The 27143-nt window shown below is 46.7% G+C and overlaps 2 protein-coding genes across 4 annotated transcripts in view; one reads left to right on the top strand and one right to left on the bottom strand.

The window, feature by feature from the left end:
- Positions 1-3094: 3094 nt before the first annotated feature.
- On the bottom strand, positions 3095-13403 carry RUNDC1 (RUN domain containing 1). The gene is made up of 5 exons (XM_079949662.1): positions 13053-13403; positions 8585-8743; positions 8261-8459; positions 6438-6551; positions 3095-5691 (listed from the first exon to the last, which is right to left on the bottom strand). Exons 1-5 carry the CDS (start codon positions 13386-13388, stop codon positions 4820-4822), a joined length of 1680 nt encoding a protein of 559 aa, XP_079805788.1. The 5' UTR covers positions 13389-13403; the 3' UTR covers positions 3095-4819.
- A 1424-nt stretch (positions 13404-14827) lies between these two features.
- The window catches only part of PTGES3L (prostaglandin E synthase 3 like), a 38996-nt gene continuing 26680 nt past the window's right edge, over positions 14828-27143 (top strand). Inside the window, exons 1-8 of one of the 3 annotated variants that reach the window (XM_079949877.1) lie at positions 14828-14952; positions 17516-17629; positions 18197-18263; positions 19604-19702; positions 20620-20709; positions 23898-23951; positions 24151-24180; positions 25911-26273. In XM_079949877.1, coding sequence (XP_079806003.1) covers positions 14945-14952; positions 17516-17629; positions 18197-18263; positions 19604-19702; positions 20620-20709; positions 23898-23951; positions 24151-24162 — 444 coding nt within the window. In that variant the 5' untranslated portion in view covers positions 14828-14944 and the 3' untranslated portion in view covers positions 24163-24180; positions 25911-26273. Of the gene's footprint in view, positions 14953-17326; positions 17357-17515; positions 17630-18196; positions 18264-19603; positions 19703-20619; positions 20710-23897; positions 23952-24150; positions 24181-25910; positions 26274-27143 lie in introns of those variants that run through there. The other 2 variants (XM_079949876.1, XM_079949878.1) reach the window with 2 other exon arrangements.

Below are 27143 nucleotides of genomic sequence, written 5' to 3'. Positions count from 1 at the left end.
CGAGTTACCACTATTTACAGAAATGAGCAAAGCAGTGATATTTTAGGGAGCAGACTAGCAGGCGGGGTCCATTACTTACATCATAGGAGTCTACACAACACAAAACACGGTTGCTGTATGTAGGTTTTATTTTATTTGTTTTTTATCTTACATTTGGAAATGTACACCCAGTTTTTTTTCCTTTAATTTTTTTGGGGGCCCCCAAGAGAGTGGGGCCCTAAGCTATAACTTGTTTAGCTTATACAGTGGTACCTCAGGTTAAGTACTTAATTCGTTCCGGAGGTCCGTTCTTAATTTGTAGTTCATATCTAGATTTAGATAAATATATGATGGGGCTGGCAGCCAAGCTGCAGAGACTACTTTATTATTTTACAAAAGGATTGTTTCAGCCTTATTGGGTGGATGTCTTAAGCAATTTCTCTCCAACAGATGGAAATAAAAACAGAAAGGGTCTGTAAACAAGGCTTGCAACAGCTAGTTTCTCCACAAGATGCCAGCAGAGAGACTTCCACTGCTGCTTGTTAAAGGCTGAGAAGACTGCCTTTCCTTTTTGTACCACAGTGGAACCTCTGTTGTCAAATGTAATCCGTTTGTTCAACTTCTGAAACATTTAACAACCGACGCGCAATTGCTGGTTGGCAAAATCCATTGAAAAAATGGAGAAACGTGCTTCGGAAGCCATTCGACTTCTGAGGCACGTTCGAAAACAGAAGCATTCACGTTCGACTTCTGAAATGTTTGACAGCCGAAGTTCCAATTTGTCGACAACGCAGTGATAGAGAAGTGGTTTGCCCTCGAAAAAGATGCAAGTGTATCTAGGGTCCTCTGTGTGATTTTTGTCATGGGAAGACCGACTGCAAGTTACAAATGTCCCAAATGGTCTATCACAGAGGTTTTTCAACCTATTTGAGTCCACGGCTCCCTTGCATTCTTTCTGCTGCTCACCTTGTTGGGTTCAGGAGCCCAGTTATGTCACCCCTTGCCAGCAGAGATGGGTGGGATCCTCTCACCCTTTTTCAAACACCCTCCCTTGTGGAGTGTTTCCTCAGCCTCCTCTCCTTGGGAAGTCCTCCAGGCAGCTGCTGCCGCCACCCCTGGTCTCTGAACTGCCCCACGCCCACCCCAAAGAGAGGTGCCTCCTCACACTGTACCACAGGGGCCTGGGAAGAGGATATCCCCAGCCTTAGTGGCCCAACGGAGACTGGTCAAAGGTGAACATGAAGTGAGCACCACACCCTGGGAGGCAGCAGTGGCAGTAGGATGCACTGCGAGGGAGCTGGCGTTTGTCCACAGACAGCTTTCCGGGTCATGGTCAGCATGACTAAACCGCTTCTGGCGCAACAGAACACCGTGATGGAAGCCAGAGTGCACGGAAATGCCATTTACCTTCCTGCTGCAGTGGTACCTATTTATCTATTTGCACTGGCATGCTTTCGAATTGCTAGGCTGGCAGAAGCTGGGACAGTGTCACGTGGATTCAAACTGCCAACCTTCCAATCGGCAAGCCCAAGAGGCTCAGTGGTTTAGACCACAGACAGCGCCACCCTAGGAGAGAAAGTAAACAGAGGAAGACCACGTATTTCTGCCCGTACAATCAGTCAGTCTCTCCTGAACTCTTCACGCTGCAAAACTGGAAGTGATCCTCATCTCATCAATATATACAGGGCTGCATACATTATTTGTATAATAATAAGAATAATTTTATATGCCTGTTGTCTTTGTCCATGGAGTTTTCTTGGCAGGGATACTGGAGTGGCTTGCCGGTTCCTCCTCCAGGTGGATCACGTTTGGTCAAAACTCTCCACTATGACCTGTTCATCTTGGGTGCCCTGCTCGGCATAGTTCATAGCTTCTCTGAGTTCTTCAAGCCCCTTCGCCACGGCAAGGCAGTGATCCATGAAGGGGAGATGGTGACAGCAGACTGCAGATGGTGACAGCAGCCACGAAATTAAAAGACGCCTGCTTCTTGGGAGAAGGGCAATGACAGGCCTAGACAGCATCTTGAGAAGTAGAGACATCACCTTGCCAACAAAGGTCCGTATAGTTAAAGCTATGGTTTTCCCAGTAGTGATGTATGGAAGTGAGAGCTGGACCATAAAAAAGGCTGATCGCCGAAGAATTGATGCTTTTGAATTCTGGTGCTGGAGGAGACTCTTGAGAGTCCCATGGACTGCAAGAAGATCAAACCTCTCCATTCTGAAGGAAATCAGCCCTGAGTGCTCACTGGAAGGACAGATTGTGAAGCTGAGGCTCCAGTACTTTGGCCACCTCATGAGAAGAGAAGACTCCCTGGAGAAGACCCTGATGTTGGGAAAGATGGAGGGCACAAGGAGAAGGGGGCGACAGAGGACGAGATGGTTGGATAGTGTTTTCGAGGTTACCAGCATGAGTCTGACCAAGCTGCGGGGGGCAGTGGAGGACAGGAGTGCCTGGCATTCTCTGGTCCATGGGGTCACGAAGAGTCGGACACGACTAAATGACTAAACAACAACAAAGAATAATTTTATTATTTATACCCTGCCCATCTGGCTGGGTTACCCCAGCCACTCGGGGCAGCTTACAACATTTTAAGGATTGATGTATTATGTTTTTAGATAAAAACATCAATCCTTAAAAACTTCCCTAAACAGGGCTGCCTTCAGATGTCTTCTGAAAGTCAAATAGTTGTTTATTTCCTTGACATCTGAAGGGAGGGCACCACTTCGAAAAGGCCCTCTGCCTGGTTCCCTGTAACTTTGCTTCTCGAGGTGAAGGAACCAGCAGAAGGCCCTTGGAGGAGGACCTCAGTGTCTGGGCTGGATGATGAGGGTGGAGACGCTCCTTCAGATATACTGGGTCAAGTATGAAGCTTTCTCATGATAACTATAGGTATGCCCCCAAATAACTATCCTCCACACAGGACTGTAACATTTTTGCTTACTAAATATTTGAGAAGCTAAGATGTGCCATAAATTAATTTCATTCTGTCCTAAAGAGAAATTTCACAGAGAGCCAAGTTGCTTCTGCACATATTGGAAACACATGTGGTACAAGAAGGAAGACCCCACAACTGTCAAAAACGGCAGGGAAAATAAAAAAACACAGAAAACAAAAATAAGAAAGATGACAGACTGAATTTATTAACAACAGATACAATTCTGCATAAATACATTCTTCCTTTTGCACTGAAATGTAGTCAAAACAAAAACACACAGCATTAAATAGATGTACCCAGGAACCAAGGACAGAATTTTCTTAAGTGCATCAACGCATAAATCAACAAGTAAAAACAGAAGAGCTCCTACATTAAACGGAGGAGTTTCAGCAGGACAATTTAGTATACACACGTCACAAGCCAACTTACTTGCAAAAAATACACAGACTTCACCTAACACAAAAGAGTGCTGTTTGCCACTGAACCTCCTTTGCACACTCCGAGGATGTCAGATTTGGCTTTGAAGACAGCGCAGTTTGCCTTAATCACCTTCAGATCTCACAAATGCAGGATGTCTACAAGACGCCAGGTAAGAGTTATAGATGTTGCAAATCTGGGTCTAGGAATTGTTCACAAACCATGCGCACCCAGCCTTTCTGAACACTCAGGACAGTGCCCCAAGTCCAAAGGGGTGAGCCACAAGCTGAAAAGTTACTCCTGGTCTCAATATTTCCAGATGCATCTTCCACCACCGTTCTGCTCCACTAAAGAACAGCACGTGAGGATTCTACCTAGCCTTACTACTGCCACAGATCAGACATGGGAACCCGAAGGTTCAAGGTCATGCAGTTCTAATTCGCAAAAGAACAGCTGAGGGTTGGCCATCCAAAAACAAATTAGAGGTGACTTTGTGTGCCAGTAAAGAACACATAACTGATGGCTTGCTCCTTCAAGTGGGAGTTGCGGCAACTGCTATTTGAACAGGTAAGCTCAACACCTTTCCCACTAGAGATAAAAATAGGTACATCTACCCACTCTCCAAGATGCTTGATCCCAGACCAAACCCTCTCTCCATGATCAAAGCATTGTCTTTCTTCACTTCTCTTCCCTGACTTCCCTTGAAATCACCTCTCATACCACCTGAATACTTAGTAGGGGAAAGTTGTAAAGAGTTCACCTGTCCATCACAATACCTTGCCAGTTGTAAATACTGGGTGCATGTTGTGGCCATTTGCTGACAAATAAGCACATGAGGGATCCATTTCCAACACATAATAATCTGACTGGGAGGAAAAGCTCCCTGCAAGTGACTGGTCCCTTGCAGCATGAGGGTCAAATAGCTTAAGGCCATCAAACACAGGGAAGGACCCTGCTCAGATTTGGTAATTCAGCCAGTGCATTTTATATATGATATGATAATATGAAACTATAGGTCTGGAATGGTGTGCCTGGCACATACACCTCCTTGGGAAAGAAAGGAGTCTTCTGTGATGTAGCCAAAATATTGTCTATACTGTTGTGGATTAGCCCTGACTCCATGGGACTCAGGATATAAATAACTTCCTATTGGCCCTGTAGAAATTTCCTCTGGTAGGAGAGATGCCCTCCTGCCAAGCCTACTGACTGGTTCCACTACAGCCTATCCTTAATAGCTAAGAACTGTGCACACTGACATTTTCTGCACAGCACCAAGGAGGCTACCACAATAAAGACCCTGCAAATTAACAGGAGCTCCATGTGGTCTGGTGCATGCAATGGAGGCAGCCAGTAGCAACTCAGCAACACAAGACCATCACCAACTAGCAGCATTCCCCCCTCTTGTGAACACACAGAAGTGGCCTGCTGGACTGTGCCAGAAGTGTTTCCTCAAAGTGGCTGAGGATGGACTCCAGACTCCTCAGCCACTCAAAAAGCATCCTTGATGTTCTTCAGCTGCCGCACTGCCAGGTCCACAGGGAGGCTGAATCGAAGGTTACTAAGGCGGCTAAGGAGATTGAGGGCCCCCTCAAAGCCTGTCTGGGCCATGTAACTCCAGGGCTGGTAGTGGGCTTGGATCAGGGCCCCTGACTTGCAGATTAGGTTGAGCCAGGAAACCAGGCGCTGCTCGTTGAGGGCCAGGCACACCAGCGCCTTCAGCTCCGAGTCTGCACTACGCTTGAATGGGTCATGCTCCGACAGCACAGTGTGGATGGCAGACAGCAGGCTCTGCTTCGGGGTGGCGGGCACTCCACCCATCACTGGGAGGGCAAAAGACTCAGAAAGTTTGCGTGCTGGCGATTCCACAAAGGCACGGCCGTTCTTAGAGTTGTAATACTTCACAAAGAGCTCCCATGGGTGCATGGCCTGAGGAGAGGAGCTCAGTACTGGCAGCAAGCAAGCAATAGGGGCTAGAACCAAGCTCATGCCTGGCGATGGGGTGTAGAGACCGTGGGCCAACAAGTCCCGCACAGCTATTGTCAGCTCCTTACGCACAGCCAGCGTCAGCTCATCCCGCCCGCCCAAGGAGGCATCCTGGAAGCCCGAGCAGCTGATGACATGTTCAGGCTCTGTCAGCTGGTACTTCTGAGCCAGCTGCCTCACATGGGCCACAGCCACCTCTAACTTCTTCACCAAGGGCGAATAGTCCCTGTCGGACTGGTCCTTCTGCCATAGATGGTGTGGTATTTGTCCAGTTGTACAGCCAAACTGGCTCACTGCGAAGATCTGCAGCACAGCGAGCATTCGGCGCATGAGATGTAATCCCGTCTCTCGCATCCTCTGTGCATCTTCAGGATTCACTACAAAATCAGAGAGAGGAAAGGAAACATTCCTTAGAGGAGCAGACGGACTGGAGTGGTTTCTACTCTGTTAAAGCAAACACTTGTTGTGGTTTTGACTGGCAGTCACACAAAGCTCACTCCACCTGTCCATCTCCTCCTATGGGTAGCACAACTGCAGGTGTGGGCCCCACACTCCATTAAACCCTGCCAAGCTGTGTGGGAAGGGGAAGATTTTGTACTGCAGGTCTAAGTATCCTTGGGTCATCTTATGGGAGACCGGTTTCACTCAGATTATCTGGGACAGGGACACACAAGTGGCAACAAAAAGTGAGTGTTACAGTGGTGGAGTAAGCCCCACTTTGGCCTCATCTTAGGTTGGTAATTGGTAAGAAGAGTAAGAGAATAGCTGGCATTGGTACAGACACCAGGGGATGGTCTATATTAGTGAAGGAAGCTACTCTATGGGGCTAGCAGGGAGAAAAGAATTACAAGGTGGCAGAGACCCAATTCGCTACTCAAAGTGTCTCTGCAACACACACAGATCTCCCCATAGTTTTAGAGGTGCCAAGCAATAAACATTTTACGTTGCGGTGCTTCTGTAAGCTTTAATCTGTATTTTATAGTGTTAATGGGGACGTACTTTTTGTAATATTGTGAACTGCTCTGGAATAAATTATTGATAAATGATGGCATATAACTTAAATAAAACAATGAAACAAAATGAAATTAAAAAGCCATCTGTTGAAGGCTCTCCAGGTACCCACCTCGGTGTTTTCCATGAGGCTGCCGCATGTTCGGTTTGCAGTTGCCACTTCCAGCTTTTCCACCTGAACAGTCACAATGCCCCTTCTCTGCATTACCTGGGCTGCTGACTTCTTCTGTAAAGCCAGGAAAGTATATTTTATTAAGTATTGTAAAACCTAGAACAACTTTGATTCATATCCATGTACAATATGCTCTAAACCCCAGCTCTATCCCAGCAAAGAATCTTCCTCCTCAGCTTCGTTTTCATTTGAAGACAAATATTTCCAAGGTACAGACACACTTTGTTTCTGTGCTACCCTCTCACACCAAACCAAATCCAGATTCAGAGAAGCCATTCTTTAGACAACAGGCATCCTGAAAAGAGGTACAATAATAATGGTTATGGGATGCAGGTGGCGCTGTGGGTTAAAGCCTCAGCGCCTAGGGCTTGCCGATCGAAAGGTCGGCGGTTCGAATCCCTGCGGCGGGGTGCGCTCCCGCTGCTCGGTCCCAGCGCCTGCCAACCTAGCAGTTCGAAAGCACCTCCGGGTGCAAGTAGATAAATAGGGACCGCTTACCAGCGGGAAGGTAAACGGCGTTTCCGTGTGCGGCTCTGGCTCGCCAGAGCAGCGATGTCACGCTGGCCACGTGACCCGGAAGTGTCTCCGGACAGCGCTGGCCCCTGGCCTCTTAAGTGAGATGGGCGCACAACCCCAGAGTCTGTCAAGACTGGCCCGTACGGGCAGGGGTACCTTTACCTTTACCTTAATAATGGTTATATGAACAACTAGTCCAGGAGTGCCATTGTTAAAGAAAGGGGGGGGGGGGGACAAAAATGTGGCAATTTAATGATTCACAAATTCACTATGACATACGCTCTTACAGATTAGAGTCCACTTCATCAGGGATGTGCAAGTGTTTTTAGAGATGCATGAAGCATTATCTTCACTTAGCAAGTATATATACATATGGGATGTAGAGAAAAGGTTCAAGCAATGAAACCAGAGAAAATAAAAAAAAATGCAGACTGAGGATTGTGTTAAATCTTAAATATACAAAAAATAATTAGTAACTATTCACCACGGGTAATGACACCAGGATCCTAGCACTGAAAAGCTAACTGACACCTCTAGTAGAATAAAACAAATTATTGTGATTGAATATCACAGGTTATATAATTTAATCTTTGAATGGTTGCAATTCAAGCCCAATGATTTGATGCTGTGGTTTACACTGTTAGGTCCTTTAACACCTCACAGCTAAAATCACTCCAGTATATCAGGATCTAAAGCCAATTCTTATGTAATAGGCCAGTCTTTGTTTACAAACGGCCCCCTAACCTAAAACATCTACTTGCCAGTGACAAGCTGCATAAAAAGACACAAACACAGGGATAGGACCCTGCAACAAACTCAGATGTCAATCTTTTCAAACAACACTATTACAGTATCTAACTGTCAACTTGGGATGACGCTTAACGTATTCAGTGAACTAGTGATCTAGGAAGGCTTAAGACATAATAAATGTATTAAAAGGTGCTGCTAGACTCATTTTTGTGGCACTTAGAGAACAAGACTATCCCTCTAGAACTTGTTAGTAAATATCCTCCTATTGCTTACTCCTTCCTTTTACTCAGATCCCAATTATAAGACAGAAGATGTCTTAACTTGTCAAAGTGAATTAATGCTAATGTGAATTTAGCATCATGGTCTGCCACAAACTACCCCATGCCTCTACTCTCAAGTTATCTGCACACATTTCATATGTACCTTGGACCTCTAAATACCCAAGGTCAAGTGCCCCCATGTACTGCCCAAATTATGCAAGATATGTGCCTGCTGACCTTGAATGAAACTGATAAACATCTCGAGGTCTCGGATCTGGGTTTTCAGCTGCTCTACCAGCTGCTCCTTCACACGTGCCGGATTGACAATTTGTGCCACAGCAGCATCCACCTGCTGACGCAACTCCTCTGGGGACAGGGAGGCAATGTCCTCACTCAAGTTCATGTCCAGCTTCTTGATCAGCTCCTCAATAATCACCTGTAAAACCACACAGGAAGGAAGTTGAGAGGTATTTCCCCCTCCCTCTCTGAAGATCACTCCAAAGAGCAAAACACCAGCTGGTTCAGCTAAAAGAGTCCCTCCACAGGGAAGCTAGGCCTCACCCGTTGTCTCTCCACAACCATGGACTGTGGAAGTGCATCATAGCTTCCCTCCTGGTAGGCAAAAGTTTCCAAGTCATCCAGTTGGGCCTTGAGTTGCAGTATGAGTTCCCGCTGCTTCTCCTTCCGTGCCTCTAGCTGTTCCTGCTTCTCGTGCTCACTCTGAAACAAGGAGATAATATCTTACCTTGCACCCCTTTGGAAAAGAGAGCAAGGCCTCAAAGAGAAATGTCATTTTCACCCCACAGACAGCAAGTTTCCAGTTGCTGCGGAAAAAAACATGTGGAACAGTTCTGTGTGTGTTTTTGTCATGGTTTAAGCTGTTTTTATAAACATATATTCTTTTACTGTAAGCTACACTGGGACCTTATGGACAGGAAAGAAATCAAATAAATGAAAATTACATATACTGTACTCACTCACACACAAATTTTGAAACATTCCTCAGAACCACGTGTCTCAAAACAACCACATCGTATCCTGCTTATCAGTTTAAAAATACAAACCTCTCTTGTACAGCAGGCTCTAATCGCTGAAGTAAGGGTGTGCAAAGGTATGCATGACAGATATGGAGGTATTGCTCAGGTGCGCAAACTCACTCAGCTTGTGTATGTTTTGTAACCCAAAGGGATAAAAGGACAGCCACAGTGGTAGGGTTTGAATGGCAGATTAAACTATGGTTAAAAATAAAACTACTGCTTAATGTGAGCAAGCATCATACTAGCACATAATGCAAAAAAACCCAAACCCAAATTTTCTCATCCTCCACGCCTGCTGTTACCACACTGGGAAGGAAACAAACCAAAGGCTTGCTTTGCATTAAGTGCAGCACTCATAGTTTCTCTGAAAACAAACCACAAATGGAAGCCACTCAGATCATTTAAGATACCGTACCTCAAAATACAGGGTAAGTCCGGCTGATATTACTTTGACATTCTGGGGTATGTTTACATCTCACATAGCCTAATTCAACTCATGTGGACCCCAGAAGTCTCACTTGCCAAAATGAGGTTTACTCCTGGATAAGTGTGTATGGGATAACAATCTACAACCAACCAACTGGGTGTATTCAAATATTGTTTACATGCAATCAAGGTTGATAGCAACATTTTGAACATGGAGCGGGACATGGGTGCTATTTAACACTGGGCAAAAAACAGTGTGCCCTGGTAATTCACAGGAACACCATCTGATCAAAGCACTTAAAAAGACTGATGCCACAATATCACCCTTATCAATGGCATCCAGGGGTACAAAGGTACTCACTGGGTGCACCCACACATCTGAGGCCCCACCATCTTCTCCCTTTCTAATTATCATACATGATTCTAAAAAGATCTGCTCCGTTTAAAAGATTGAGTCCTTTATGCAGGTATAAAGCTATCCAAAATTTGTGTATTTCAAAATAGCTTCTCTGGATTTACTTCATCCCCAGCCCTCTTACCTGGCCTTTGACAGTTTCAAAAGCTAGGAGCATTTTGTGTAGCAGTTTTAAGTGGTCAAATCTGCTTCACATGCATTATTATTATTATTATATACTTATTTATACCCCATATTTTTCATTTACAGGAAGTCTTACAAGGGGAAAAAACAATGATCACCAAAAGCACTGGGGTGAAACAATCATTTTTTTAAAAATCAATTAAGCATACAACTGCATACACACCTATTTTTAGGCGTCAAGTGAAATCGTTTCTCATCAACCAGACGCTTGGCTAATTCACATTCTATTGCCTTTTAAAATGGGTGGGGGGAGATTATGTGTTTGTTTTGCTTCTGCGCATGTGTATTTTGCATTTTGTATTTTTATGTTGCAAACAGCCTTGTGATCTTTGGATAGGAACCAGCTCTTAGGAGCCGAAGGGCCTGGCAAAGTATTTGAGGGGGTTGGGCCCCCTCAAAAAAGTTGATCAGCATTGCCATTCAAATGGTGTGTGCGCGCCATGTCATGTGATCAATTATGCGGGGTGGGACTTACCTGCACGCCCCCCCAATATTTTATTCAAGTTGGCACCCCTGTGGATGAAGGGCCACATACAAATTCAGTATATAAATAATGTAATGTAATATGGCTTAGGACCGCAATACCTCAAGGATTGCCTCTTTCCAAATGAACCTACCCGGACCCTGAGATCATCTTCTGAGGCCCTTCTTTGTGTGCCTCCTCCATGAGAGGTCCAGAGGGCGGCAACATGAGAACAGGACCTTCTCTGCAGTGGCTCCCCGTTTGTGGAATGCTGTCCACAAAGGGAAGTTCGCCTAGCACATTCATTATACATCTTTAGGCGCCAGGCAAAAATGTTTCTTTTTAACCAGGCCTTTGGTTGATCTGTTTGACATCCTATGCCCTTTTAAAATGTGGCTCTTTTTTTGGGGGGGGGGTTGTTTCAGTGGTACCTTGGTTCTCGAACTTAATCTGTTCCATAAGTCCGTTCGAAAACCGAGGTGCGCTTTCCCTTAGAAAGTAATGCAAAATGGATTAATCTGTTCCAGACTTTTAAAAACAACCCCTAAAACATCAATTTAACATGAATTTTGCTAACGAGACCATTGATCCATAAAATGAAAGTAATAACCAATGTACTGCAGTCAAATAATCAGTCGATCAGCATAGCTGTCAATGTTTTCCTTTTTTTAAAGGAAATTCCCTTATTCTGAATAGGATTTCTCACAAGAAAAGGGAAAAGTTGACAGCTATGTCAATCAGTAGCTGAACTGGGTTCCACAGTGTCACACACACAAAAAGAGCCGCAAAAACAGACCAACCTCAGTTTAACACTCAAAACGGAAGTGTGGCACTCAAAACTGAGCACCTCCGACTTCCGATAAAAGTTCGTAACCTGGAACACTTCCGGGTTTGCAGTGTTTGGGTTCCAACTTGTTTGAATACCAAGGCGTTTGAGAATCAAGGTACATATATCTATATATATTGTGGTTTTTATGTTGAACTTTTCTATGAAACGCCCCGAGACCTCCGGGTATAGGGCGCTATATAAATTCAATAAATACTACTACTACTACTAATAATAATAATAATTTATTATTTATACCCCGCCCATCTGGCTGGGCCTCCCCAGCCACTCTGGGCTGCTTCCAAAAGAATATTAAAATACTGTGATACATCAAACATTAAAAGCATCCCTAAACAGGGCTGCCTTCAGATGTCTTCTAAAAGTCTGGTAGTTGTTCTTCTCTTTGACATCTGGAGGGAGGGCGTTCCACAGGGAGGGCACCACTACCGAGAAGACCCTCTGCCTGGTTCCCTGTAACTTGGCTTCTCGCAGTGAGGGAAGCACCAGAAGGCCCTCGGCGCTGGACCTCAGTGTCTGGGCAGAACGATGGGAGTGGAGACACTCCTTCAGGTATACTCCTTCAGGTATTACTAATAATAATAATATACAAGACCTATCTGCAAACAAGCGGACGATTGCAATAATAATAATAATAATAATAATAATAATAATAATAGGAACGGTGCTTGAGAACAGGTCTGGCGTTGTCCCCCGCGCCGTGAATTGTGGACGCAGGAGAAGGGGCTTCGGGGTCGCCCGCCTCGCGGGTCCGCCTCTCAGCCTCGCCACCGGCACCTGAGCCACGTAGGTGCAAGCGAGAAGGAAGGAAAGAAGGAAGGAAGGAGGGAAGGAAAGAAGGAAGGAAGGAAGGAAGGAAGGAAGGAAGGAAGGAAGGAAAGAAAGAAGGAAGGAAGGAGGGAAGGAAAGAAGGAAGGAAGGAAGGAAGGAAGGAAGGAGGGAAGGAAAGAAAGAAAGAAAGAAAGAAGGAAGGAAGGAAGGAAGGAAGGAAGGAAGGAGGGAAGGAAGGAAGGAAGGAGGGAAGGAGGGAAGGAAAGAAGGAAGGAAGGAAGGAAGGAAGGAAGGAAGGAAAGAAGGAAGGAAGGAGGGAAGGAAAGAAGGAAGGAAGGAAAGGAGGAAGGAAGGAAGGAAGGAAGGAAGGAAGGAAGGAAGGAAAGAAGGAAGGAAGGAAAGGAGGAAGGAAGGAAGGAAGGAAGGAAGGAAGGAAGGAAGGAAGAAGGAAGGAAGGAAGGAAGGAAGGAAGGAGGGAAGGAAGGAGGGAAGGAGGGAAGGAGGGAAGGAAGGAAGGAAGGAAGGAAGGAAAGAAAGAAGGAAGGAAGGAAGGAGGGAAGGAGGGAAGGAAAGAAGGAAGGAAGGAAAGGAGGAAGGAAGGAAGGAAGGAGGGAAGGAAAGAAGGAAGGAAGGAAGGAAGGAGGGAAGGAAGGAAAGAAAGAAAGAAGGAAGGAAGGAGGGAAGGAAAGAAGGAAGGAAGGAAAGGAGGAAGGAAGGAAGGAAGGAAGGAAGGAAAGAAGGAAGGAAGGAAGGAGGGAAGGAAAGAAGGAAGGAAGGAAAGGAGGAAGGAAGGAAGGAAGGAAGGAAGGAAGGAAGGAAAGAAGGAAGGAAAGGAGGAAGGAAGGAAGGAAGGAAGGAAGGAAGGAAGGAAGGAAGGGGCTCCTGCTTACCTTGGCGTCGCCGCCCACCCCGTCCGCCGCCGCGAAGCCGAAGCCCGGGCAGCCTCGGAAGGCGAACTCCTCGAGCTCGCGGAGGAGGCGCTGCTGCTGGGCCGGGCCGGCGCGGGCCACCTGCCGGAGCCGGAACTGGACCTGGGCGAAGTGCGAGGCCAGCGCCAAGAGCGCCGAGTGGAGGCGCCGCCGCTCCGCCCTCAGCGACCGCGGAGACCCCGGCTCGGCCTCCGCCGTGGCGTCCTCTTCCCCCTCCGCGGGCTCCTCCTCCCCGGGCTGGGCCTCGGCCACCGCTCCCACCGGCGCCCAGCGCTCGCCGGGCCCCGTCGCCTCCATCCCAGCAGCGAGAGGCCGCCGCCGCCGCCGCCGCCGCCGCCAACGGTCAAAAACGCTTGACAAAGCCGCACCGGAAGCTCCTGTCAGGAGCGGCCGCACCGGCAAGGTTTGCGCGTCACTTCCGGCACGGCGGCGGTGCGACGTCACGTATGCTAATTAAGCAGGCTGCCCCAGCCCCCTGCAGGCAGCCAATAGTTGCAGAGCTATGGAACGTTCTACTCCTGCGGCTCCGCCTCCAGCCTGGAACATTAGGGAGCGGGCGCTTTCTCGAATTGCAGTTAATACTGGACGCTGGGAACTTTCCTAAATTGGTTGCACATGGGAATCAAATTCTTGTATTGCACGGGGTTGGACTAGATGACCCTCCAGGTCCCTTCCTAGCATAGCTGTCAACTTTTCCCTTTTCTTGCGAGGAATCCTATTCGGAATAAGGGAATTTCCCTTAAAAAAAGGGAAACGTTGACAGCTATTCCTCCAATCGGTGCCGGGTTGCATGCGGGAAATACTTCCTGGACTCCTGCCACTTGCAGTGCCGGCCGTTTAAGGTGTGAAGTTAACGCTCTTGCCCTCAGTAAGCAGTGAACGAAAATCTCAAGAGACAACCCGGAATCTGGGCGATGTGATGTTATGCATAACCTTTTTAATAAATCCATAGGGTGGGTGTGGAAATGGAAGGGGCGTGGCCATGCCACTAGAAAATCTAATTTGAGATTTTGACAATGCAGAAAAGAAAAGCATCGAATGGCAGCATTTAATGCGTTTGCTCCAAAGAACTCGACATCCCTCTAACGCGCGGCAGAATAGGGAAGGGCTGGGGGTTATGTGCCCATATTGCAACACACTTGAACAAATAACTTGTTAAGATCCAAGCGTCCAGTGGGTCGTCTGAACACAACCGTCCGGACCTTAAAGTTGTTCCTTGCTAGACAGTATCGCTTCACAATTATTATCCCTTATCCAAACCCCTGGGAGGTCGATCTAGAAGAAAAACTCATGAGAAGATCAATATAGGAGAATCTGAAACGCAACAGCCAGATCGACGGTAAATTAACAGGCAAGAAATACCGTGTAACTTAAAAGAGAAGTTAGAGTTAAAGCAGGTTTACTCGGAAGTAAAGTCACGGTGCTCGGTGAGCCTTAACCCCCTGGCGAGTGTTTTTAGGACAACAGTGTGTATTTAGCTAATTGTGGTCCAATAATCAATTAGATCAACGGTTGGACTTAATGTTCTTCCCACAAAGCAAGCAGACTTTTAAAACCCCGCAGGAGGCCTAATATTTTTTGCAAATGTGGTAGTAACGTTCAAAGTGGCTAACCAGCGAAATCGGGTTTGTTCCAGAGTTTTAGCCGATTACCTTTTGCAGAGACTTTCCTGGGAATGCTCACCGGGAAAGTTCTGGTTTCCAGTCCCATGGGGGAAGAGGCGAAGAGTGATGGACAGCGGCAGCTGGGCAGGGGGAGGCTCGGGGTTTGGCTCCGCCTGGCCGGAGGGGGGCTCAAAATAAGGCTGCCCGGCTGGACGCTGCGGGGATTGAGACACAATCAGGAAGAGAGCCATGGCAAGGTGGGTGTCCCTCTACAACTGCTAACGATCGTTTGATTCCTGGGATTCCCTGGAAATAGAACAAGAATATCCCTTCCTGACCAGAGGTCCTCACCGCCGCCGCCCCCCCCCCTTAGAAAAAAGCCATGCTGTGTGTCAGGCTCAGAGCTCAACAACTCGTCGGTTTTAATGTTGTGTGGCTGCATATGAACAGCCACAAATAGCTCTCCTAAAATTGGGATTAGGGGCAGTCTCTCCCTGCCCCCTCCCCCGTTTGAAGGATGGTGGCTTCCAGATTGGTCTAGAAATCCAGCAACAACCCCCACCCCATCTTTTCAGGAAAGAAGCACAATCCTTAAAGGATTGTGGGGTTGCGGTGCTCATCTCGCTTTATTGGCCAAGGGAGCTTCTGGGTCATGTGGCCAGCATGACTAAGCCACTTCTGGCGAACCAGAGCAGCGCACAGAAACGCCGTTTACCTTCCCGCCGGAGCGGTACCTATTTATCTACTTGCACTTTGACGTGCTTTCGAACTGCTAGGTTGGCAGGAGCAGGGACCGAGTAACGGGAGCTCACCTTGTCACGGGGTTTCGAACCGCCGACCTTCTGATCGGCAAGTCCTAGACTCTGTGGTTTAACCCACAGCACCACCCGCATCCCTAGCACAGTCCTTAAAAGGTAAAGGTAAAGGGACCCCTGACCATTAGGTCCAGTCATGGCCGACTCTGGGGTTGCGGTGCTCATCTCGCTTTATTGGCCAAGAGAGCCAGTGTACAGCTTCCGGCTCATGTGGCCAGCAGGACTAAGCCGCTTCTGGCAAACCAGAGCAGCGCACGGAAACGCTGTTTACCTTCCCGTAGGAGCAGTACCTATTTATCTACTTGCACTTTGACATGCTTTTGAACTGCTAGGTTGGCAGGAGCTGGGACCGAGCAACGGGAGCTCACCCCGTCGCGGGGATTCGAACCGCTGACCTTCTGATCGGCAAGTCCTAGGCTCTGTGCTTTAACCCACAGTGCCACCCGCGTCCCTAGCACAGTCCTTACTTCTCCTTAAATATGGGGAATCCTTGCTCAACACAGGAAATCTCTCAGAAATAGCTAATGGTAAAGGATCCCTGGATGTTTAAGTCCAGTCAAAGGCAACTGTGGGGTCTCAGAAATACAGCTGATCTTAGAAAGGTTGTCCAATGAAAGAGATGTACTAAACTAGCCTGCTGGCCTCAAGTTGCAGGAGATGATGCTATCTCATCCCATGTGAAGAGAGTCAACTGGCAGACCTGCCAGATTCTGTACATGGGTCAGGGAAAGGGAAGGGTCATAGCTCAGCAGTGCAGCACCAGATTCATCACCTTCAGGGACTGTCTGAAACCCTCAAGAGCTGATGCCAGTCAGTTTAGATGATGCTGCACTAAATGGACCAATGGTCGGACTCAGCAGAAGGCAGCTTTCTCCTGTGTCCCTTTCCACAGGCAGCAAAATGTCTTGGCCTAGCGCTGCACAAACACCCACACACCAAGCAGGGCCACTTTTGATTGGAAAGCCAGATGGAAAAGGGGACCTCTAATCAATTGTGCACAAGAGGAAAATTCGCCCAGCGTAGGTTTGTGTTGCTTCTACCCAACTATTAAAAGTTTGGGAGCCTGAGAATGTTCTTTCATATGTGGTGGACTTGTAAAAGAGTATTGGGATATGATTCATAATGAATTGAAAAAAATGTTCAAAAGTACTTCCCCCCAAAAAACTAGTGTCCTTTCTGTTGGGGATAATCCAGACTGAAATTCCCAGGTGTCAAAAAAGGTTATTTATGTATGCTACCACTGCGGCCCGTGTTTTGTTAGCCCCCAAATGGAAAACGAGCGAGGTCCCAACCAAAGAAGAATGTCAACTTAAGCTGACGGAATACGTACAACTCGCAGACTTAACATCTACAATAAGAGAATGAGAAGAATATACGTTTAAAGAAGACTGGAAAACATTTATTGAATATATGGGAAATAATTGTGTACAGCTGAAAACGCTGGCGGCATTAAGATAAATTCAACAGTGTAAATAAGTTTTGATGGCTGGAATAACGGAATACTGAATGGTATAGTTTCTGTAAAATATTCAGGGATTTATGATATGTAAAATGAACCATGGAAAGAGAGAGAAGAAGGGAAGTCATTGATATCTTGAGGATTTAAAATGAGTATTTTTAATTGTAAAACAGAAAACTTTATAAAAATTATATACCAAAAAAAGAAGAAGTTTGGGAGCCTGTCTTCTTTTGCATCTGGCTACCCAAAATGTTGCTCTGTCTCCGAAACCACGTATCACACTGCTTTAAAGTACGTTCACTAATAATCACAGAGTTATGGTTTGCCATGCCAAGGTCCTCCCAAGGTCCTGAGAGGGAAGATGGATGCATGCTGTTCTAATTATGGGTAAGAAGCCACAAACATTTAAAGTGTCAACCCTGTTTAAAATGTGTAGCGCTGCTAATGGGTCCTCACTGTAGGCTGAGATCACTCCTGCCCCCTTCATTCCACTGGCAATGGCACTTGCGTCTTCGCCATCCTCATATCTTCTGCATGTTTCCTAAGGCAACCAGCCAAAACTCTGTGGTACGACCGCCCACGATGGATATTCCTGGAGTTCTGTGTGGAGGACAGCACAGACGTGAAAGTAGATCTTGACGATTACAAAGTTGTGTTCAGGTAAGGGGTTGCCTTTCTAGCACGGCTGCTCTGTCGTGCTGTTTTGTTACTTTGCCGCTGGTTGTTGTTATTTTAATTTTATATAACTCACCCTGGACCATTTGGTGAAGAGTGGGGGAATCGAGAAACCTGTGGCCTTCCAGATGCTGTTGGATTTTAATCCCATTCATCCCAACCTGCAAAGCCATTGTTCAGAGATGATGGGAGTTTTGGTCCTGCAACATCTGGAAAGCCACAAGCTTCCCATCCCTGCCCTAAACAATATGAAGATCCAACAGACAGGGCAATTATTTTGAAATCTCTTGGTCAGCTGCTGTGGTGAAGAGAGCATTTTAGGTAAAACGTGTTTCATAATTTCAAACGTTTAGCTGTGAGCAAATTTTGTGCAATCAATTGCTGTGAAGATCGCAAGCAAGGCCTGGCCTTGGACTTCTTTTTGGGCCAACTGCAGTGCTGATTAATCATGGTTGCAGCTTCATCGCTGATAAAACCACACAGGACCTTATTCAGAAGTTGTTTTTCGTAGCTCCTCAGGAACCCCACCATAATCTTTTTGTCTTTCCACAGTTGCAAGAACGCAGATGGTGTGGAGTTGTACAACGAGATTACCTTTTATGCCCGGGTTAATTCTAAGGTGAGCAGCAAAACAAAGGTATGCCATTTTTGGAAGGAGTGTCCTGGAACTGCCAGGGGCAAAACTGCCCTCAATCTTTACTCCTTGCCACGAAACTCTTCACTAGCAGAATGAACAATAATGCAAAGTTTTGTCTCATCCAGCTGGTAGATATAGAGCCCTTGGATGGTTGCTGTTGGAACTTCTGCCATCAATTAAAAGTTGCTGCTTCTGCACCGAGACTAAATGGTGCACGCTTTTGAAAAATGACCAAGGACTGAGTTGTTCAGGGAGCAGTTTCTGCTGCCACTGCTTTAGCTCTTATCAAGGGCAAGGTCCAAAAAGCTGTGCAGGACCTTCTCCTCACTCCATCTTCCGAATTTTAGAGGCTTCCAGCAAGTGGAGGCAACAGAAAGGTTGGCACATGGCTTGTTCCTTACATATCACAGACCTTGCATACCTATCATCTTCATTCATTCTGTGCCTGCCTATTTGTAGCGTATTTGCGGTGGCAACAAATTGGGATGCTTCCGCACTGGGCAGTTATTGTGGAATAGCCACACTTTGTATCCCCAAGGGTTATTAATTTTTCCAAAAAAATTATTTAACTTTATTGAATTGCAGTAACAAAAACGAAACAATATCAAAAGAAAAAAAAAAAAACAAATTACACAAAAGAAAAAAATAAAAAGAACACACCAAAAAATACATAAAAACATAGACTTCCCTCCACCCATGTTTGACCTCCTTCCCTTAAACTTCTTTTATTCGTTGTGTTATTAATATTACATTGTTTTTGTTCCACTTCCATCTGTTTCCTCAATATTTCTACCCTGTGAACTTTATTCATTGCATATCGATATATTTGTCCCGGAACAATGTTTTTTCATGTACTCCTTTACACAATCCCATTCTTCAATTAATTTTTGATCTGTTTGTCCAATTATTAATAATTCTTTATTGGTGTCCATGATTAAGTCAGTGGTGGCAAGGTGGGAAAATTTGCAGGTTGCAAATGACCACAACCACAGAGGACTGAACATGTTATTGAGTAGCCCCACCCTAGGTTCTGAGTGTTAGTTATTCTGGCTTGGAGGGGTCTGGCTGGTATGAAGATAATTGATTAAGGCAATCAGTTCTAATTACCTGCTTATTTTTGTTGCTGGTTGACCTGGAATTACATGAAAAAATGGAATATGTGTTTCCAAAACCCATAATCTAGTCATTGCTGCAGACCAGTGCTCCTGGGCTCGGCCCTCATTGCTTCATAAAACGTACAGAACATTCTCCCAAGCTTGGTTCTGGTTCAGATTAGCCTTTTTGGCCGCCTGATATTTCTCTCCCAACATGATCGCTTTCAGGATTCCCAGAACAAGCGGTCGGGCAGGTCCATCACCCTCTTTGCACGCAAGTGGAAGGAAAAAGTGGCTTGGCCACGTCTCACGAAAGAGGACTTTAAGGTAAGGCCCGTGGCTTGTTCTCTTTTCCATACAGAGCTGAGGTCATAGATCATAAAACTGTAGAGGACTCACTTGGGGTGTCTTTTTTTGAGTGAAATCTTTGGTGCAGTGCTATCTATTCTCTGAGCTCAAGAAGGGAACTCAATAAGGCTGAGTTGCATTTGCCACATGCTGAAAAGGGTTTGTGGATACACACACACACACACACAAACAGAGTGAGCTTTTGGTTAATAGGGATTCCCGTAACAGCCACCCCCAAGCAGTTGTTAGATACTGAGTTGCTGGAAAGGGGTCAGAAAAACCAGAATTCTCAGCTGTGGCTAGTATCTGGCCCTATTATGCTATCGAAACATTGGAAAAAGAAATAAAGGTAAAGGTAAAGGGCCCCCTGACCATTAGGTCCAGTTGTGGCTGACTCTGGGGTTGCACCACTCATCTCGCTTTATTGGCCGAGGGAGCCGGTGTACAGCTTCCAGGTCATGTGGCCAGCATGACTAAACCACTTCTGGCGAACCAGAGCAGCGCACGGAAACGCCATTTACCTTCCCGCCAGAGTGGTACCTATTTATCTACTTGCACTTTGATGTGCCTATGAACTGCTAGGTTGGCAGGAGCAGGGACCGAGCAACGGAAGCTCACCCTGTTGCAGGGATTCGAACCGCCGACCTACTGATCGGCAAGCCCTAGGCTCTGTGGTTTAACCCACAGCGCCACCCGCGTCCCTGGAAAAAGAAATACCTGGGGACAAAATAGACTCTGGCAGAGGCCAATTCTGTCTTATTGTTGAAAAGGGATAAAATCCAGAAGTCAGATTGGCTCAGTGACCAGCTGTTCCCCCAAAAGCTTCTCCTCCAGCCAGGCGAAAAAGCAGAAGCAGGGAGTCTGGGTTAATCTGTGAATCTTCATCTTACTTGCAGCCAGCATGGCTCTCAGTGGACTTCGATAACTGGCGTGACTGGGAAGGGGACGAGGAAGTGGAGGCGGCCATGGTTGAGCACTATGCGGAGGTGAGTCTGTCCAGCTATGGACCAAGGCAGAGTCTTGATCTGTCTTCAAATCAGATCAGCAGTGGTGCGGCTTAAAGGATTATTATTACAGTGGTGCCCCGCAAGACGAATGTCTCGCAAGACGGAAAACCCGCTAGACGAAAGGGTTTCCCTTTTGGAGGTGCTTCGCAAAACGAATTTCCTATGGGCTTGCTTCGCAAGACGAAAATGTCTTGTGAGTTCCTGCGGTTTTTTCCCCCTCCCCCCTTTTTCTAAGCCGCTTATCAGCTGATCCACTAAGCCGCTAAGCCGCTTATCAGCTGATCCGCTAAGCCGCTTATCAGCTGATCCGCTAAGCCGCTTATCAGCTGATCCGCTAAGCCGCTTATCAGCTGATCCACTAAGCCCCTAAGCCGCTAATAGCGCTAATCTGCTAAGCCATCAATGGGCTTGCTTCACAAGATGAAAAAACCGCAAGACGAAGAGACTCGCGGAACGGATTCTTTTCGTCTTGCAAGGCACCACTGTATTATTTATTGATTTTATATACCGTCCTATAGCCCGAGGAGACAATAGTGGCTGGCTGTGTTCCCCATGATTTTAGGGCTCTCTCACACTTCCACTTTTGTCACATGCCTCAAAAGCACGGGTCTGAGCAGTTTTGTCCTTGCCCCACTGCTTTCCCCAGGAAAACTTGATCTTTCGTGATAAAATTAGATTCATGGAACTGTAGAATTGGAAGGGACCCCAGGGTCATCTAGTCCAACCCCTGCAATGCAGGGCAAATGTCAATCCAGAGAAAACCTGGTTTGTCCAATTTAGTGGTAAAGATTGGGTTTCCCCAGGGGGCAAGCAGCAGGGCAGTGGCAAGTTTGGATTCCTTGACCAGCAACGAAAGCAGGAACAACAAGACCCTTTCACCCAGGCAGCCCATGATGTGGACTGCAAAGCGCAGTTAATGTGGCTGGCAATTTTATAGCCAATGCACCTCCTGCCATTACAATCATGCTACAATTACGTAGGCTTTTAGAAGCCATCTGAAGGCAGCCCTGTTTAGGGATGCTTTTAATGTTTAACAGACTATTGTATTTTAATATTTTGTTGGAAGCCGCCCAGAGTGGCTGAGGAAACCCAGCCAGATGGCTGGCGTATAAATAATAAAGTATTATTATTATTATTATTAGGCATCACATATAGCCGTTCCTTCTCAGGGAGTGAAATGTTTCGCAATGCTTTTTTTTTTTATAATATTTATTAAATTTTAGTTTAACAATAAAATACATAGGTAATAACACAATCTTTTCCAAAATTCACATTTCATATTCATCTTTGGACTTTCGCAATGCTTATTTATCCTCAGATTAATTGCTAAGAGGCAGGCTGAGGGAGGGGAACAAATGCTGGATAAGTTGCATTAAAAAAATTCCATGGCACAAAATGTTTTCTATCACCTGGCTTATCATGTACATACAGTTTGACGGTCTGCAGAAATTATCTGTTACAGAAAGAGGCAAGGAGCTATTAAAGGCATTGAACTATGCTTGTGGGCTTTCCACAGACACCTAGTTGTCCATTGTAAGATGCCGAATTAGATGGAGCTTTGGCAAGGCTTTTCTTATGCCCTTAAGCTCCACTTTCAAACCAGCAGAAACCATACCAACCAACTCTTGGTTTCCAAGATGTAATCAGCCATTGGGCAAGTACTTTCAACCTTTCATTTTGCCTCTTCAATGGTTAAAACATAATGATGATGATGATGATGATGATGATACATGTTATTTACTGAGTTGAATAGGATCCAAAAAGCAGCAGTCTGATTGGTCCTAGAACAATAGGTTCCAGAATGCAGCAGTCTGATTGGTCCTAGAACAATGCAGCAGTCTGATTGGTCCGCAGGAGGCACCCAGTCCAGCTCCAGGTAGAAGTGAATCCGCAGCTGATTGGCCTACAGGAGAATCCCAGAATTAGCCAATCACATGCGACCCATTGTGTAAATAATGTATATAAAGCAGATATTTTGGGGAAACTTTCATTCCTCACTACTATGAGCTGAATAAAGAGCATGAAATCCACACTCCAGGTATATTTCAATACAACATGCCAACAGAGAGGTGAATAGCCCAGAGCACAAAGCCAAGCCATTCCCCATTGCTCAACAGCTCTACTGAAGAGACTCCTCATGAGGCCAGAGGAACATTGCCCAGCTGTGAGGCATGGAGGCTGCTCTCCGCAAGGCCCTTACCACCTGGCCTTGGGGGCTGGGCCCACACTCACCCAGCCCTACAAAAGAGGCTCCTCCTGAGGCCGGAGGAACATTGCCCGGCTATTGTTTTATTGATTTATTGACTGAATATGCTGTAAACCACTTTGAGAGTGTTATTAAAAATATAAAGCAGTACTGTGGTACCTCAGGTTACATATGCTTCAGGTTACAGACTCCGCTAACCCAGAAATAGTACCTCGGGTTAAGAACTTTATTTCAGGATGAGAACAGAAATTGCACGGCGGCAGCAGGAGGCCCCATTAGCTAAAGTGGTACCTCAGGTTAAGAACTGTTTCAGGTTAAGAACGGACCTCCAGAATGAATTAAGTACTTAACCCGAGTGTCAGGGAACTGACATCGGAGCCAGAGGTGGAGGCAAGGCTCTCAAGCGATGCTGGAGAGGGGCCCAGCAGGGAGAGAGGGAGCACATCGGCTGGGGAAGGAAATCAGCATAACACCAGGGATAAAGGGGGGCAGATGGGAGAATCGGCGAGGGGGCTCCAGGACTCTTCGCTGGAGACCAGCGGGGAGAGCACGGGTCCTCCGCTACCCACACCCACCCTGCGCAGAAGACTTCCGTGCAGGGAAAGTAGGCGTAGACTTGGTGTCAAAGAACTTCTTTGCTGGAAGAAGTTCAAGAAACACCCACTGACGGATTCTGCTAGCGACTGAACAGCCACGGAGTGAAGGGCTGTCCAGCCAGAACAGGTTTAACCAGGCTACCTAGCCAGGAGTGGCGGCAACTTACGCACGAGCAACCCCTTATAACCATTACACCGAGGTACCACTGTATAGAAATTTAAAAATAAATAATAAAAATAACAAACTTTTATTTGTATCCCGGCTGAGGTGCATCACTGTGGGGGAAGGAGGAGAAGATGCAAATCTTCTTGTTCTCAGAAATCAGTGCTGAAATCTTCATGTTTCCTTTTCTCCCTCCGTCCAGCTCATGCAGAAGGTCACCAAGAAAGGCCCTCCTCCTGCCATGGATGACCTTGATGTAAGTATTTGGGGGGGAATGACAGGCAAGTGAGAGCCATGCAGTTCGGATCTCATCTCTATAACCCCTTTCAGCTCTGTCAGGTCCATGCCAGACTGGCCGTCCTTGCCAGACTGTGCCACCTCTACAAGCTTGGGAGGGGATATGCTTTGGGCACCAAAGATACTGATCTTTCCCTGTCTGTCCTGATCTTTCCTAGGATGACATCTGAAAAGTGCAAGAAACGAAGGTAATCATCAAGGCATCCCTCTCCATGTCTGAAGGGGTGGGCAGACAAGCACCTGGCGGGACCTAAAAAAGGGGAGAGGGGGGTGTTGCCTAAGGGGTTGGGCATGGAAGCAGACAAGCAAACTAGCCTTGGCGACTTTGAAATAGCTATCACAAAAGAATGTCAGACTGCTGCAGTTTTCTCTGAGCTTCCAGGCCAATCTTAAACTGTCAAGACAGTGTCTCAGTGGCAGGCCCCTTCTGCTCTATAATTTAAATCAGTATCATACAGCTTCCCCCAAAGAATCCTGGGAATTGTAGTTTTGTAACTATAATTACACAGGTGGCACACAGTGTCTAAACCACAGAGCCTAGGGCTTGCCGATCGAAGGTTGGCAGTTTGAATCCCCGTGACGGGGTGAGCTCCCGTTGCTCGGTCCCTGCTCCTGCCAACCTAGCAGTTTGAAAGCACGTCAAAGTGCAAGTAGATAAATAGGTACCCCTCCGGCGGGAAGGTAAACGATGTTTCTGTGCGCTGCTCTGGTTCGCCAGGAGCAGCTTAGTCATGCTGCCCACATGACCCGGAAACTGTCTGCGGACAAACCCCGGCTCCCGCAGCCAGTAAAGCGAGATGAGCGCTGCAACCCCAGAGTCGTCTGCAACTGGACTTAACTGTCAGGGGTCCTTTACCTTTTTATCTTTAAAGGGTGTTGGGAGTTGCTAGGAGACCTTGATTCTTGCAGGGTTGCAATTCTCAAGAGTGGTTACAACCCTCTTCCCAGGGAACTCTGGGAATTGTCACTCTGTGAGGTGAACAGGGGTCTCCTAACAACTCTCAGCGGCCCTAACCAACTACACTTCCCATGATTCTTTGGTGGAAGCCGTGACTGTTAAAAGCGGTATGATACTGCTTTAAATGTGTACTAGATTCGAAATCTTAAGCCAGAATCCTAACAAAGAATCCTTTGCTCTGCCGTGGGAATCCCCTTGATGGGGTGAGCTCCCGTTGCTCTGTCCCAGCTCCTGCCAACCTAGCAGTTCGAAAGCACACCAGTGCAAGTAGATAAATAGGTCCCACTGCGGTGGGAACGTAAACGATGTTTCTGTGCACTCTGGTTTCCGTCACAGTGTTCCGTTGCGCCAGAAGTGGTTTAGTCCTGCTGGCCACATGACCCAGAAAGCTGTAGACAAACGCTGGCTACCTCAACCTGAAAGCGAGATGAGCGCCGCAACCCCATAGTCGCCTTTGACTGGACTTAACTGTCCAGGGGTCCTTTACCTTTACCTTACCTTTACCATTTTGCAGTCAAAAGAATCTCCACCCAGCTCTGATAGTATCTGTTCCCAAGCTTTATGGAGCCCTTGACCTAAAGACCTTTGATGGCCCCTCCACCCTGAGTTGGACTCCCTCCTACCTGTCAGTGTCCACACTCCACAGCCCAGAAGGAGAGAACAAGACAAGTATAGCCTCCTGCTCCTTTCTCAAGCTATACCTTGGGGGAGGGCAAGGGAGCATGCTGACAGGTCAGGGAGGAAGAGGAACACAGCTGCAGGCTGGCAGTGGGCCTGGGCAGGTGCCCGAGAATGTGCCAGCCCTTGACACACTGGCCTTGAGCCCCAAACATCTGGAAGTGGAGATGGCTCTGAAGAGCCTGCTGTTTGCTGTGATGCACAATTCCTCATCCCTTCTTCGCCTTCATCCCATTTGTGAGACGTTATGAATTCTGTGATTATTCTCCCCACCACCAACAGGTACAAAAGCAGTGCTGGGATTGATCAAGAGGTAGGCGAGAGACAATGTTGTGGAGCAACTCTGCACTGATGGACTCTCATTCCCCCGGATTTTCATTCTTTTCACTTTTGCTCCAAGAGATTGCATGACGGCTGCGAATCGTAGACTGGGACTCTCTCCTCCAAGTCTCTCATTAATAGATGGGCAATACCACACCTCCTTGTTTCTGCTTTTCTCTCCAGCCTCTCTGACCTACAGCTCCCTCCATCCCTTTCTCATGTCCTCAGCTTCTCTCTGTAGAGTTTATTGTTCCTTAAGGATGTTGTATATAAAGGTTCGAAGCTATTCAAATCTCTGCCAATAAACACTGGTAACAGTTCTGAGCTTTTTGTTGGCCGTCACCCATTGCTGCAGCGGAGAGAATGGTTTTTGTTTAGTCTTGAGTGTTGCCGGGCTGCGAAGGAGAGATCCAACATGCTTGACTAGGTACACCAGCAAAGAAGCTCAAAAGATGCCAGTTGCTGCACTGGCACCCTCAGATAGGAAGGCTACTTTTGATTTGTTCTTCCTCCCTGTAAATCTAGGTTACTGTGGCTGCAGAATTCCTGACTGCAGATAAGGATTAAAAATATAAGTTAGATGGAATGTGGGGAACCTTTAGTCTGCCAGATGTTGCTGAACTACAACTCCCATCAACCCCAGCAAATGTGGCCAGAGGACAGGGGTGATGGGTTTTGGAGTCCAAGGATGCCTGGAGGACCAAAGTCTCCCAACATTTGAGTCTAGATCCTTCCAATCTCAGCCACCAGAAACAAGCATAAACCAAGCACTGCTAAACTCACAGTAGGTCTACCAAGCTGACAGTCTGCAGTGAAAGGCCAAGAGAGGGAGGTAAAGAAAGAATTCCCGTCATGCTTTCAAATTTCCAAGGCTTATTTCATGTTGTCAATTTGGTAAATGTGGGCAAAATGGGGTAGGCATACATACAAAAAACTTGGAACCTACAACACAAGCCTAACCATGTCTATTAAGAAGTAAGTGTAATTGAATTCAGTTAGGGCTTGAATGGGGTTAGGATTGCAAGTTCACTATGGAAGAATTGGGTTTCAGGTCAGATTGTTTTCCCATGCTCTTGCCCCTCCCACCAGGTTACTTCTTATGCACCATATGAAAGCTGGAAGCATGTTGTTCCATAAGTACCGAGAAGCAAAGCATGATCCACTATGAAAAACAATAATAAAATATACTATACA

The sequence above is a fragment of the Podarcis cretensis genome (genome assembly GCF_951804945.1).
Source record: "Podarcis cretensis genome assembly, chromosome: 13".
NCBI classification, from domain to species: Eukaryota; Metazoa; Chordata; class Lepidosauria; order Squamata; family Lacertidae; genus Podarcis; species Podarcis cretensis.
This window is presented reverse-complemented; position numbering and strand designations above follow the sequence as displayed.